We start from the raw sequence: 15,973 nt of genomic DNA, 5'->3' as shown, positions 1-15,973 counted from the left end.
ACCATGGCAATCTACCCCGGTAAGAAGTGAACCACCGTCGTAGGATGGAAAACCCAGGGTTAACCCTGAAGTACAGGCCTCTGGCTAATGGCATTGTTTTGTATGGAACAGAACAGGGTGAAACAAAAACATATGATTAGTTGATGCTTCACTGCATCTTTGGGACGCTGAAAAAAGTTCAGACCAGCTCAACTGTATTTATAGTGTGCCACGCCCGTCACACGCACAAGTGTGAGGCGTCAGTTTGTAGTTTCATGTCACCAACTTCCATTGGAAATGACTTGTAGAATGTTGCAGTGTTGCTCGCAGTGTGAACACAGCATTAGTCATAAACAATATATGATTTCTTAATACAGCGCCTGTTGTGAATACTTCATGAACTTCTGTTATATACTGTATTCCCCAACACAGTTCAACCACCTTGCAGGTCATCACTATTGCCTCAGAAATTGCCTGTGAATCATCCAGCACTCATACATCACCGACCATGTACATTCACACATCGCCTTACCTTCATATACAGCTTTGAAGCCCTGTGCGCTGACGGCAAAGTCTGTGGTAAACCACAAGGCCAATATAGATCCACTGCTGACTATAGGGGAGGGCAGCATGAATCCCGACAACCTGAAAAACACAAAGAAATGTCTCTGAATCACAGCAAGACAATTGACTGTTGAAATGAGGCAACATCGAACATGAAACATGGCAAAGTACAAAAGTATGTGATAGTAATGTGCAATTGTGTTCAGTGTTGATGGTGTGGTTAAGGCCCACAGCCCTGAAGCCATAAAGATTCCTGCTGGTCTGAGAATCCGGTCCCTCCAAGACCTTCTCTTTTATGTTTTCCTGACTCCACACTACTCTTCGGTTTCCTGCTATCCTCTTCATTGAAGAAAAAGATAGTGAAAGGAGTGATTTTCCCACTCTCTAAAAATAAATTATATGAATTTGATGCGCCACTGAGCTACAGTGAACAAGATCCACTATTCATGATAACTAGCCATGCCGTGAGCGCAGACACTCTGAAATAAAGAATGAAAAAACGCAAATAAAAACATAGTGTAATTCAAGAATTTACACCAGAGCAGCGTGTGATGGGAAAGTCAGGTGTTGTTGGACTCTGATACAACAAGGTGAGCTCTCATTACACCGGAGGTTGAGCTGAAACAGCCCTTTGATTCTTAATTGAGAGTTGACGGTTAAACGATTTGGGGAGGAGAATAGGGAGGGAATAACACAAAACTGAAGGAGCTGGAATTCAAAGAGGTGAATAGTGTATTGAATTGCCAAGATAATGAAGCAAACATAATGTAGAGTAAAGCGTTGATATAATTAAGAAACGATTATATTCATAATGTTATGACTGGACGTTCTGGCATGGAATGAGATCATTTCAAGGTTAATCCAAGGTGAGCTAAATAACAACTAGCTGCTTTTGTGATAGAAGTATATAAAAGCAGAAGACAAAGATGCAGCACAAAGCTACTATGAGGAACTTTCAGTTTGTATTGATTTCAGTGGCCCCTGTGGACAAAAGCAGTATTGTTTCTGAGCACCAGAGTCCCTTTAAAAAAACTTCATTTTACTGCAGCAGGGTCTGCCCCGCTGCAGTCATGGTTCTGGTTCTCCCATGCCTCCCTTTCCTCCGGTGGGCCCAGCAATACGGCGTGGGCCTCGAGCAGCGTGATGTCAGTGTTGGCTCCCAACAGAGCCAAAGAGATCGAGGCAAAGCTCTGCTCCTTGCCGGAGGAGGAGCAGTTGCTGCTGGGCGGGAAGCTCTCCACCTCCCGCCGAACTCCAACTGCAGGTCGAAGGCAGCAGCAAAGCCGGTTCTGGGTCTATCTGCGGCGGGCTGGTCGCTGCCGGAGGCCCCGCTGGAGTCTGAGCTAAAGGAGTTTCCGATGAAGTTGCAGGATTTCTTCAGAATTGGACCCCGTGGCACTAATGACAGGCATTAACTATAACTATATAGAAATAGCCAATCATCTCGCTGATGGTTTACTTATGTAGGTCACATAGAAGCATCAGTATTAAAGTGAGACTGTTTCATAACCTGTTAAAAGTTCCTCATGGTAACTTTAAGTTTGGCATCTATAGCTCCACAAAGACTCACTATAGTAGTGCATGTATCAAAAAAAAAATCTTAAATTGCCACTGCACAGAGTAAAAACTTTGCAGCAACAAAAATAAAACCCAAACCAAACCCAAACTTTAACAGCGTGTTTTTCAAATGGATAAATGGACAACTCCTGGTGTTAAACTCTGTTAAGGTGTGGCATTTAAAGATGATGCAGTTCTGTTTGTTGTATCAGACCATGATGCTTCCTGGTGAGCTCTGAGTTTAATGAGAGGCTGAGCTGAACAACAACACACAGACACAGTCCTATACACATGATTAGTGGGTCCGGTCTATTACCAGCTAGTTTACAGCTAACATCTGTCCAACAGTCAGTACCTTGGCTGTTTGGGGCGAATAGACATGTAAGCAAGGAGGATGTTTGCTTCTTTGACACAGACACAGTAGACAAAGATGCTGCTTGAGTTAAAGGAGTTAAATTCTAAATTCAGAGCATATCTTTTGCCTCCACACGGCTCTCAACATGACGACGGCTGAGCCAGTGGCTCGCAGCTTGCAGCTTAGCAGTGCTAACAGTGAAAACAAACGGCAACAGTGCTGACCGAGCTAACAGTGTGAACCTGATGGGAAACCGGAGGGTGGGTGCTAAAAGGTACGGACGGCCAGCCCGGCTATGTAAACAAAGCACAGAGATGCTGGGATTACAACACACACAGAGGGAGTGTGACTCTCTTATCAAAGTATATCTACAGTATGTCCAAATCCTCCCCCCATAGCTTCTTTGTATTGATTTGAGGATCTGGTCAGAAGGCCAGTGGACACCTCCCTGTGGAACTATTCTGGAAAAGTCCACCTGGGAGACTTTGGGGCCGACCAAGAACCCACAGGAGCGAGTATATTCTACCTGGCCTGGGAACACCTGAGTATCCCCGCAGGAAGAGCTGCACAACTTGGCTGAGGAGAGGGACTCCTGGGCAACCTTGAATTTCCTGCTGCCACTGCGACCACACCCGGACAAGCAGCGGCAAAAACAGGAATGAACAGATAAAAGCATTTATTAAATAGCTTTTTCTTTTTTTCAGTTGTTATTATTTATGTTCAAGCAGAGCAGGAAATTAATAAGCATTAAGTGACACCACTTTACTTCCGAGTGTACATGGAAGCAAGCCAACTAAAGTGCAGAGTTAAGTATATCCAAATCAGGAGAACAATGATTCAACATAAGTTTGGACACAATCATAGTCCTCGGGTCTCTATGCACAAAAGTATGCAACAATGAAAGCTTAGGGGAGACAAAACCAAAGGGAATGAGAGTAGAGGGGAAAATAAAGGGAAAAGAATGACAGACAGAGGATTCAAGTGCTAATGTAATCAAGGTGTGATGGAAATGAGTCTGGTTTCTGTATTATTGGCAGTCATTTTTCATCATTTGAAAGGTCAGCTAGGTCAACAGAGAGGTGGGCCGGGGTGAAACATAAAAAAGGAGAGAATGAAAGTGATAAAGTGGAAAGGAGGCAAAAAGGTTTGGAGGAAGAGAAAGAAAGATAGATGGACAAAAAGTGTGAGCCATTTAACGGTGAAAGCAGAGCACGGTGAAAAATTAATAATTTTAATTCTCCGGCCTCAAAGCAAGGACACAAAGGACAGACAAGAATGGATGAAGGGAGCACACGGAAAGCGACAAACAGAAAGAGAGATGGAGGGAAAAGAGAGGAGACAGAGGCAATGGAAGGACAGAACGGAGAGGTGAGCGGCGAGACGAGACAAAAGGAGAAGAGAGAAGGATGAGAAAGGCTTTGCCTATAATAGGTGTAAATAAGATTTTTACTTTACTTAGCCACAGCAGTGTCTGGCACCTCAAATGTCTTTGTTCAATTTGAATGAAGTTGGATTACTGAGCCAGTAATTGAACTTCTGTGTTATTTTGGTTCTTAGATGTTTTTGAGTGTGTCTGGGCTAATTAAATGTTGTGTGCTGGATATTCCAGTAGAGGGTAGGACATGCTAATAGTTTTACAATTAATGTGAGTAAACTTAAGAAACACCAGGGAAACATATAATTATTATGATTCATTATTCTGTATAACTAGTTGATGATTTGTCAAGTTGAATTGATTACAACTGGTTGCACTAGCTTAACATTTTTACAGTTAAAAAAAAAGATAAACTCACTTATTCTTTTGTATTATTTGTATTTGTTTTTAGCTACATACTATTTGGCATACTATGGTAATACAAATGACAATCAATACACACTATGTATGTGAAAACTCCTTTCACAGACTCCTCCTTGAGGTTTACATTCAGCTTTTCTTCAAACTTTTCTTAATTTGCTTTTTTTATAAAACATAATCTCAATCAGCAAGTACTGTCAAAATAGTGCAAGTTTGTTAATTATATTAATTCTAATTAGTTAATTTTAATTTTTCGAACATTTTCAATTGTAGCTCTGTGTAATTACAGTCTATTTGTTTTTTTCTTTAAGCTAAATATACAGTATATTGTACTTCTGTTCACCTCTAAATTCTCATTTGTTATTATATGTGGAAGGCTGGACGTTATTGACTGACTTAATTGCACTAACTACCTGCCAATACAGGTAATGCTAGCTAAGTTACTGTGAGCTTTCTGCTATTTCTACATCTCTTTAAATGCAATACAATCGCTAACTAAACCAAACAGGCAAGGCTAAGAGGAAATGTATGTTCTGATGCCATTAGGTGTTGTGATTTTCTTTTTTTTCTGTTCTTGTGTCACATTTACCTAAAGCCTCATCCGCCTTATCTCATCCATTTCTGAGCTTTTTATCATATCATATACTGTCTATTTAATCTTGATTCATGTGATTGGCATTCCTTTCTTTGGTGTCACATTGTCTACCTTTTCAGGCTGTGTGCTGCATTTTCATTGCACCTTCTCTATTTCGCTCAACCAGACAGAGAATCGCCTGGTCACAGGCTATAATAAATCACCTTGGTGGCCCACAAGGGACAGCAGCTGCATTGTCACATGAATATTTCACCACTCAACAAATAAAATGTGAACAAAGTGAAATCGAAATAACTGATTGGAATCAGGCTTTGCTCCTTCCCTTTTTAATTTCATGGGCATATTAACTTCCAAGAGCATTTCTTCCTTAGGCCAAGGTTAATTGTTGACACAGGTCAGAGATTTAGAGAGTGGTTGGCTGGTACGTATGGGACCTCTATTGATGAAAAGAGATACTGGCTGCAGTATGGAGCTACCATGGCTGCTACTGAAAAACACAAGGCCCTTTAACAAGCTCTGGTATTGGCCTAGATGAATATTTAGCTCAAACAAATGTATTAATAAATGATGTATTGATTGGAAAAACATGTTGCATTGCAATTGTATTCCTTATATAGATACATATTAAAGGTTATAAATCACCATAATCTGTGCAAATTGTACACCTTAAGCGAAACATACAGTGTAAATCCAAATACAAGCATTATCATCCCATTTCTGTCCGTCTCTGGGAATAAAATGGTGCTGTGACACACACACACACGATCAGTCTGTAGTCAGTCAGTCATTCATGTAATGAGCAGTAATCGTCTAGCTGTCACTGTACTGATGGACTGACATGATTCTATATCCCTGTTTAGCTCTGTTTCTCTGTCTTTGCGTGTCTCTCTCTCTCCGTCTGTCTCTTCTCCCTCTCGCCCTGCTCTCTTTCCATCTCGCTCTCCCTCCCAATCAGGCCAGCACACTGATCCTACGGCTGTTTGACATTTATACAAAAATAAGTGAGGCGGGTTGAGAGTATGTGACCGTTTATCCAGTTGGTCAACTGTCCAACCAGTCAACCAGCTTATGTAATCAGGCAGCCACTCAGCGATTCCAGCCAGCCAGTCTTTACAGTCTGTGTGCCTTTCTGCTGCTTCGTCCATCTGTCCGACTGCCCGTCTGTATCTGTCTGTTTTGACAGTGCGTCAGACTGTGGGCATGTCTGATGTTGACAGGCTCTTATAACGCTAGGATTACTGTTTAGATTGGAGGCTAGTAAAGGCATAATGTGATATTGGAAAGTAGCATCAGTGTTATTTTCATCACCATCACATGACGACTCTTCCACAGATTAGACAGGGAAAAGAAACCCTATAGCAAATCTCGGTAAAGCTGCATGTAAGATTTCCATGAATAAAGCAACAGCTGAGATGGGATCAATGATCCTCCAACTGTTGAGAAGATATGTGTGTGTCATCGAGTTCAACAGCTCCAGAAGTAGCTATGGTTCAAACAAGACCACTGAAGCCTTAATTTGCCCCTTCAGTTATCGGTGTATTCAGGAAAACTGTAAAATACAAAAGGCACACCGTGTGCAACCCGATATCACGCCAAAGCATGTAATAGACCCGCCTGGCCACCAGAGGATAGTGTGTCAGTGTCACGGTTTGCTTCGCAGAGATGTGAATAATATACCCCTGTATGAAGGTGCTGTACCAGCAGGGGGCAACAAAACCACTCAGGTTTAGGCAACAAATCCACTTAGTTAGGTTAAGGGAAAACATCATGTTGGGCTTAAAATAGGTACTTAAACTTATTAAAACTCGTATGGAAACAATGTTACGTAATGACGGAAAACACGTGACAAACGTCACTACAAAACACGAGACAAACGTCACCAACGTAACTTACAAAACAAAACACCGTCCTCGAACACGGGTCTCCCGTTTGAAAGTCCTGTGTTTGTCTGTGAAAAAGCTCAGTGATGTAGAGCCGACGTCTTGTGGCATGATACGTAAGGGATAATGTACAGCTGTTCATTGTTTTGAAAGAATCCCCGACAGGGCGATGCTGCACCCTGACGCGGAGCGGAGGGGTCTCTCATCGCCCTGAAGGGGATTCTTTCACTAGCTGTATATTATCCCGCTTCTTACACGGCTACTTAGTGAAGAAATAAAAGACTTAAAAACGGTCCTCCGGAGTCCGACATCAGAACTGCTGCCACAGCAACGGTCTGCTATACATAGTGGTATTCAACACAGCTGTGTAATAATGTACGATAAAGCAATGACTGTAAACTCATTTAGCAGTAATATTCTCCCTTTAGTCATACAACAACCATATTTCAACCATGTATTAAAACTAGCCAGTGATGCCGTCTAAATGCTAAAGCTGGGAAAGCTGTAAGAAAGAAGCCATGATGGCACAAAGGTGGGAAAAGAGGAAGAAAACAAATGAGTCGGCTCAAAAAGAGTTGTTAGTATTTTGGTGAGAAATGGCTTGTTTTGCTAAGAATAGACATCTAAGAAGAGGCAGGTCTGTTTCCATCACCACACCACTCCTCTGTCAGTGAAGTCACAGGCTGAGAACAGAGTGTCACTGCACATTTATTAACGTAACAGTTATCCACTTGAAGTCTTGTTATTATGGGATTCACAGATGGGATTGTGGAGATAAGTTGTCACTTGTGTATATTAGTAATATATAATTTGCTTTAACACACTCCTCATTTAATCATTTCAGTAGAACAACCCAATTTAATGTTGACTTTCATATCTGCAAATGTATGCATCTGGATCAAACCTGATGACCTTCAGTATGTCCCTGCAGTCTTCTTGGCTTACAAGTGGCCCACCAGGCAGAACATTTCAATAACTCAGCTTTTAAAGTTAGTTCAGGCATCTTTCTGCAGCTCACTGTATTTCAGTGAGTGAACTCATGTGGAATAGATATGTGAGTGTAGAATCTGCACAACGAGGACACTAATTCCCTCTGTAAGGGTAGACTCGGAGCCTACAGGTGGAGCTGGGGCTTTTGAATCGCTATATGAACATCAGTAGCGGCGGCGACAGCGGCAGCCGCTAGTGACAGCATACCGTAGCTTTTAGGTGAGTGATGTGGCAGCAGGCATGAAGCAAGAGAGCGAGCAGTGCACTGACGGCTTAAGTACACGCCATGATTAAAAGGCTGTGATGGATATATGTTGCAGTGAGAGGAGTACGCCATGTGAGTGCAGAGGCGGACTCGAGTCGGCTATCTGAACTAGCTCACAGGCTTCTTTCATTGCAGGTGAATAGAGAGTACGGAAAAAAAGATTATTTTGCCATAAAGCATTTCTGTGAAATCAAACCTGCCAACATACATGAAAAAATGCAGCATTAAAAGACCAGAAGACGCTGCTGGTCTTCTAATTTATTTATACTACTGTCTCTAAATTAATGTGGTATTGAACTATTGATGTTTAAATGCTGATCCTCTTCTCTTCTCTTTAAGGATTTATGTTGATATTGAGCAGTACTGACTGAATATATTTCAAAACACTTTTCCCTCAGGTCTCATGCGCTGTTTTCTAGCGATGGCCGTGACAACCTGTATCAATCACACCTTAACAAGGCGAAATTGGGAGTGATGTTTGCAGCCTGGGGATTTTAACACCTCGCAGGTTTAAAGAAAGCTTGTGAACAGGCAGTTGTCGGTTGAAATCCACAGGCCAGCAGGGGAAATCCTGACAGGGAGAGTAAAGAGGAGACTTATTCAGCGACCATTGTAATGTGCTTGACCGAGGCACTTGACCTCCAGCTGCTCTGGTGATGCTGGAACAATAGACGACTGTGATGGGAAGCTCACAGGTGTAGAATAAATGAAAGGGAAAAAATAGGCCAGATTTCCACTGTCCGTGTCGAGGTATAACTTTCCAATGACTCATCTTATCCGAGGCAAGGTGCTCCCAAAACCTGAAAATTATGTTATGTTTGCTTTTCTAAAGGTGTGAACAGTCTAGAGTCGTGACTGAAAAAGTATGACTGAAAAACACAATGTTGATGGTTTAAAGAGAGTCGTGAGTCACACTTTGATGGATTTAAATGCAAAATGTTTCAGAAAATGAGCCAATGGTTAAATCACCTGGATTTTTTAAGTGTTACTGTACCTTAAAAATCATTAAATGTGGTTAATCTGCCGGTCAGCAGTCGGTGAGTGCCCGTCGGTCTAGTTCTTTCAGTGAATCCCGCACCGTTGGCTCTAGTCTACCCGTGTCGGAGTATTTTTGGCTGATTCGGATGTGAGGATGTGAGGAAAGCAAGCCTACGAGTAAAGTCAAGAGGAAATACACAAAAGGTTCTTCTCATTTTTCATCTTCATCTTCATCTGATCATTCCAATACATGGATCTTTTCACAACGACATGGCTATCTGGAATGAAGCTCAGTGGTGAGTGAGAGTGGTGTGAAAATGGTCGGCAAACACTGCTTTGTCTCATGTACGTATCATAACAACGGCTTGTATATCTGCAGTCCTCTGTCTTCCGGTTTCCGTTTTTGAATAACAAATACAGACTACAGCGACCTGCTGGTAGGGAGAGTTATTTCATCTCACGCAAGCACACAAGGTATGTGGTAGTTGACCGTCGGCTGTAGTTTTTGCGCTGTGTTTGAGTCAACCTTTTGGCCAAGACAAAGGCGACTTGAGGCTCAACTGGTGGCCTTCGTCGCCGTTAGTTCTTTGAAGTCAGCTTGGTGTGTCTGGGCCTTTAAACATAACATGAACCCAGTGAAATTCATGACTGGAGTCCATTCAGCAAATGTAAAACAACATGACGGTCCATTAGAAAATAAGAACAGCTTTCTTCTCTTCAGAAAACGCTGACTTTTTTTGAGAGATAACAGCAATTTATATCTTTGGTTCCCCATATATCTACTGGCTCTGACGTCTAGAAAAACAATCTGTCACACACAAACCAGAGACGAGAGCAACGTAAGCTCATAAAACAAATATTACTCTTTTCCATCTTGCAGAGCATTTGGCTTCTTCTTGCCAACACTATAGATAGACCTCAGACTTGTACAGTAGATGTATGCCCCTGGCTGAGACTATTTGTTTCAACCTGTCATTCTGGGAGTGTAATCCATTTTTTCAGTCTGCCTGGTGGAACACTAGTCTATCAGTGACACAACATAGCTCGGATTAAATGGATAGACAAGAAGCGCTTGTTGGGGAGAAGACAGACACTGAGAGGGAGAAAGAAAAGGCAGTGATCAGATGATGGAAGACATCTTGAGAAGAAGTGAACGTACTGAAAACAACAACCAATCTAATTTTTCTGGGGGGGAAGATTTTTGCTAACATATAAAAACAGCAGAAGAAAAATTATGTGGACACAAAGTAGGACATTTGTTTTAAACCATAGGCTTAGTTGGCGGTGTTTCCAGTTTGTGTACAAACTGTAGACAGTATTTTGGGGAACACAGTGTGGTATAAATCTGTAAACAGTGGTGGTATGCATCTCTGGGAACAGAGCTGTGAATTTTTGGAAATTGGTGAAGCCAGATAGGGATACACAAAACACCAGAGCTTCTTTTCTCTCTCTGTGCAGCAGAAGTAAAAAAAAAATGGCCTTAGGCAAGATGGGTATTTTCATTCCTTTTTTAGTTTCTCTCTGTGTTAACACTTAATACATAACTACTGTAGTCATTTGAATCCCTTGTAGCTCCAACTTTAAACCCTACTGAAGATTTTTTTTTTTTTAAATGCATTGGGTCCAGACTAAACACAAGGAAGTTTGGCATTTTGGAGATATGAAGTTGAAACCCAACAACTGCTATATGGAAAAAAACAATAATGTGGTTATTTTCCAACCACTCATTATGTGCAGCACTTAAAGATGTTAAGTTGTGTTCATGGATAATTAGTTCTCTGGTTTAATTGTAGACCGCTGGCTATGGAACTAGTTGGCAGTCTACCCAAGGGTAGCTACCGTCGCCTTAAGCTACCTTGTTTTTAAACACTTTTAAAGACTGTCTTTAAACGTATTATTGAGATGTTTAATGATTCTTTCTTTTATTTGTTTTTGGAAGAGGAGAGGAGAGGAGAGGAGAGGAGAAGAGAGGAGAGATGCAGGGCTGCAACTAACATTTTTTTTCATTGTCAATTAATATGTTGATTATTTTTCTGATTAATCAATTAGTTCTTTGGTCTATAAAATGTTAGAAAATTGTAAAAAATATCAATCAATGTTTCCCAAAGCCCAAGATGACGTCCTCAAATGTCTTGTTTTGTCCACAACTCATCCATAAAGGAGTAAAGAAAGCAGAAAATATTCACATTTTTCCATAAAAAAAATACTCAAACCTATTAATCGATTATTATAATAGTTGGCAATTATTTTAATAGTTGACAACTAATCGATTAATGATGAATCTTTGCAGCTCTAGAGAAGAAAAGAGAAAAAAAGATGAGAGAAGAAAAGATGTTGGAAGTAGATATTTTTGGAGAGATTTATTTTTCACAGGTTTGAGCACATTTCATGCAGAGACATGCAGAGACAGACAGACAAAAAGATCTTATTCTGAAGAGGAATTACAGTGCTTTTGCCTCCGGGAGAGTATACATACAAACACAGACACACAAACAGGGTTAAAAACACAGGAATTTAGAGGTACACACAGGATCACACAGATCGACTGTTGTGAGGGGTTGAGAGTGCCTTGCTCAAGGGCACTCTGGCAGTGGGTGGCATTTGATTTGTGTGCTAAGAGTATAAGAACCCCGCTGATTCTCTTGGTCCTCAAGCAGCACCCTGCTGCGCAATCCCCCTTATACTGCAATTAAACCAGGAATCTCACCCGCCCACACACTGTCTGTCAAGCTGTCTGTCTATCAGAGCAGGACGGTCTACAGAGGCATGTGCGTGTTTGCATGCATTACAGGTGTGAAACAGAAGTAAATGCAATAATTACTTAGTATTACTTAGTACAATAATGCACTTTATTGATCCCAAATTGGGAAATGTTCAAGATTTTCCCAATTTGAGATCAATAAAGTACATCTATCTATCTGTCTATCTATAGTGCAAATATCAATCCCGACATTTGTGCAATTTCTCCACATGAAATCACAAAATCATCATAGAAACTGCACTCTGTTTAAACTTATGCACCTAAAGAAATAATACATAAATAATCTAAGGTTAGTTTACTTCCACCTTCTTCTACAACAATCACTGATTCCTAAGTGAAGTCGTTAAGACGAAGGAAATGGAAGATGATTGAAATGACTGAGAGCTTCATTTTGATGTGATTTATATTCAGTGCAACACAAATAAGGAAATCAAGGCACTTTGTGTTTCGTTTAACCTGCATTATTATACTTCCATTTATCATAAGCCTTAAATGATATTCAGACGAACACCAAGGTCGAAAATAAATGTTGTTATTGTACAGTCAAACTATACACTTCAAATCTTGAAAAAGCTTCCAAAATTAGCATTTCTTTTGGCGTGTTTTGTGCAGACACTGAGTTGAAGGTATATTTATCAAGACCGAAGCATAGGAGCAGTATTTCCGTTGCTTTGAACTTTCTTGTCAGAAAATTCAACCTGTGATTTGCCGTATGCTAATTAACACAGGAAATGATTATATATGTCTCTTTTCTCAATGACACATAGTCACAGCTCGCTTAGTTAAATTCCCGTTGAATGAAATAAATGCCACCTTTTTTCCCCTGACTTGCAATTTGCACCAATTATTACAATTATATTGCAAAAATAGCCTCCATTAAAAATGTAAATTGCTTAGCAATTTTTGAGAAAAGTCAACATAATTTTAAGTCACAATAGGTACAAAAAAGCTCCACAAAATCCCAGAGGGACCAATTTGTCTGAGCTGTGGTAAGGAACAGGAGCAAGGCGGCAGGATATTGTGAGTAGGCAGCTGGCAGAGAGCCACGTCTCGCTGGGTCGTAGACCAGTGTTTTTCTCACTGTGAATCTGGCCCTAACATGGGTCACTGGTTGCTTCAAGTGGGCCCTCACAAGATGATGTTTTATTGAATGGGGATCTCAGGTTGAAACGATGAGGTTGTGAAAGGGGGTCCCATGTGATTAAAGCACTGATTTGTTCCTAGATGGCAAGATAAGGGAGTACATTTACGCATTGGACCATAAACAGAGCAGCTCTAGTTTCTAGTGAAGACTTGTCTTATATTATAGGAAGCTGTGCTTTGTCCAGTCATCACAACAGAAGACATTTCTATTGAACTGAAAGTTGGTTTAGTCTTTTACCTGAAGAGCAACATCTAGGTGCCTGGGTCCATGTCAATAATCATGATCTGGAGGCATCAAAGTTCAAATGTGGCCACCGAGGTTTAACTGCACTTTAGAAAGCCCATTCTGCCTAGCAGCAGCAGCCTCAGCAAGGGTTTGTGGGTATCCAGACTGCTGGCTGTTAGCCAAGACTCTGGGTCCTCCAGACTAAAGTACACTGTCTCTCACACACACGCACACGCAACCTCTTTTTAGTTTTCAAGTCTATAGAGGCATAATGCACGCCATACACCAACCACCTCCTGAACCTCATATTTGGAAGTGTTGCACCTTCACAAACAACTAGATTACATAACATGCATCTGCCAGTCAGCAGTGCCTGGTTTCCCAAACATAACACTGTTTTTTTAATGGTAAAAGAAGAACAAGAAAATATGAAAAACAACTTGTTTTCAGAGGACTAGAGGAGATTTGAATGCAGCATGTGTTGTGATGTTAATATGATGGCCCGTACACACAACTTAGAGGCAATAAAATGCTACAAAAAATACCAAAACGGTGCAGGTATAAAAAAAAAAAAATGCTGTATTATTAAGTTCAAGTTAAGTTATTTTTGCTCAAAACATACAGTATTTTATTAGTGTGTCCTGCGGACCTTGGGATTTAAGTTGTTGCGCATGTAATCACTCTGTCCCCAGTTCAAGTGCAGCCAGGGACCTTTGTTGCATGTCCTCTCTCTCCCCTCATTCCCTGTCAGCTCTCTACTGTATGCTATCTAATAAAGGCATGAAATGATGGCCAAATGACATCTGAGAGACTCTTTGTCTCTCAAACTCGAATAGTGTATATACACAAATCCCTGGTGCACATGGCAATGGCAGAAAAGTAAAATGAAAACTGGCCCAAAGCCTGACATTGGCTCTTTTCCATCAGTAATGTGGGACACTTGGAACAAAAACAAAAAAAGCTAAAAGTTGTGAATGTGAGTCAAGGATATGCGCCAAACATAGGGGCTCTTGGCAAACACGCTTATCCATTTGAAAAACAAAACAACAAAACAGAGATAGAAAGGTGATTAAATAATCAGGATTATGGAGGTGCATCTTCCATGGTGGTTCACAGAAACATTGCCAAAATCTGCCTAGTGCATCACCACTTTGTAGTTTACCTAAACTGTAGCGGTGAAAAGCTGCTTAAGAAAGCAAAACAAATTATTATAATTGTTTTAAATAAAGAAATATAAAAAAATCAACTATTCTATCAATACTGTGTTCAGACTGACAACAGCACTTTGTGACAATACAACCCGATATCACGCCAAAGTGTGTAATAGACCCGTCAGTCCACCAGAGGATAGCATGTCAGTGTCACGTTTTGCCTCGCTGAGGCGTGAATATTACACATGTGTATGAAGGTGCAGTACCAGCAGGGGGCAACAAAAACACTCACTTAGGTTTAGGCAACAAAACCATTTAGTTAGGTTTAGGAAAACATCATGGTTGGGCTTAAAATAAGTACGTAATGAACAATAGTACAATACGTATGGAAACAACGTAACATAAGTACGGAAAACATGTCACAAACGTCACTGACATAACTTACAAAACAAAACAGCGGTCTCGATCACCGGTCTCCTGGTTGAAAGTCCTGTGTTTGTCGGACCCATCCGCCTCCCTTCCCGGCCACCGTAAGCTGTCTTTTTCACATTTTTTTCTATGTCACTAACTCTGAGCGTTGCATATTTACATGGCAGTCAGAACAGACTACATGGCGTACAAATGACACGCCAAGAGCAGAACGGCGTTATTATCACAAGCTTTCCCTTGCGCATTATTCAGTCATTCATATGCCTTTTCGTGCGACCAGACTGGTAAACAAGCAGTCCCCATCATTTGTCTAATGCGTTGATATTATGTGAGGGCTCCAGCACAAAAAAAACACATGGTTTTCCGACGAAAAAAGAATCTAGAATCTTGAATCTAGCTCATCATCCAGCAATCAAATAGTGCACATTTTTGTTACATTATTTTATTATGCTAACAGTGTCATTTTACCTCACCTTCATTAGCATGCTGCCATGCTACTTTGCTGTAAAATCCTTTCTCACAGTACTATAAACTGCTGTGCAGTGTTTTGGTGTCTGATAGGCCTTCAAACCAACGGGTCTGATATTCAATCCCTTCATCCCATGTCCCTTTTTGCATTGCATTTCCTTGTCCCACTGTTACCTATATAGCAGCTCGCCCACACATCAATACAGCCCCTTACATTGTTTTGTAGGTCAAAAAGCGAACAGTCCTTATAAATGATTTGCTACCTAACTAAACTGAAAGACAACAATCTTCAACTTTTGTGCATTTTGAATCAAATACAAGACAATTAGATAAACGCATCGATATAACTCTCCCTTATCTCCTTTGTGTCTGTCTGGTTAATTCTCTTTTTCCTTCTATACCGGTGTTTCTCTACCTCCATCCTGCTCTGTCTACCGCTCTCATTTTGTAGTAGAGTACAGTCAGGCCATATGGAACCATCAATCAAAGTGCTTACAGGTGAACAACCATTACACACACACACACACACACACACACACACACACACACACATACAAATGCCACATATAAAACACACGTATAGCTGTTGTACTCGTGATATATTGCTATATCCATCATACACACACAGACAGTAAAATGGTTCAACCTTGACTCTACACACATACTACATCATTAATTTCACACTCCAGTCTCACACAGACATTGGTCATAACTAGCCTTGAGAGCCAAATAGACAAGGCACACGCATGCGAGCGCATAACCAAATATATAACGTGACAAGCGCGCACACACAGTATGTAATGTGCACCATGACTTACTGTGTGGGTATATATGTTT

At 40.9% G+C, this 15,973-nt stretch overlaps 1 protein-coding gene across 2 annotated transcripts in view; it reads right to left on the bottom strand.

Annotated features, from left to right (window-relative positions):
• LOC141754265 (CUB and sushi domain-containing protein 1) overlaps window positions 1-15,973 on the bottom strand; it is a 467,652-nt gene that overhangs the window by 301,506 nt on the left and 150,173 nt on the right. For both annotated transcript variants that reach the window (XM_074613208.1, XM_074613217.1), the window contains exon 3: window positions 512-624. In XM_074613208.1, the coding sequence (XP_074469309.1) occupies window positions 512-624 (113 nt within the window). The remainder of the gene's footprint in view (window positions 1-511; window positions 625-15,973) is intronic.

The sequence above is a fragment of the Sebastes fasciatus genome, chromosome 2 (assembly GCF_043250625.1).
Source record: "Sebastes fasciatus isolate fSebFas1 chromosome 2, fSebFas1.pri, whole genome shotgun sequence".
Classification (NCBI taxonomy): Eukaryota; Metazoa; Chordata; class Actinopteri; order Perciformes; family Sebastidae; genus Sebastes; species Sebastes fasciatus.
Note: the sequence above shows the minus strand (reverse complement) of the source record. Positions and strands in the feature narration are given on the sequence as shown.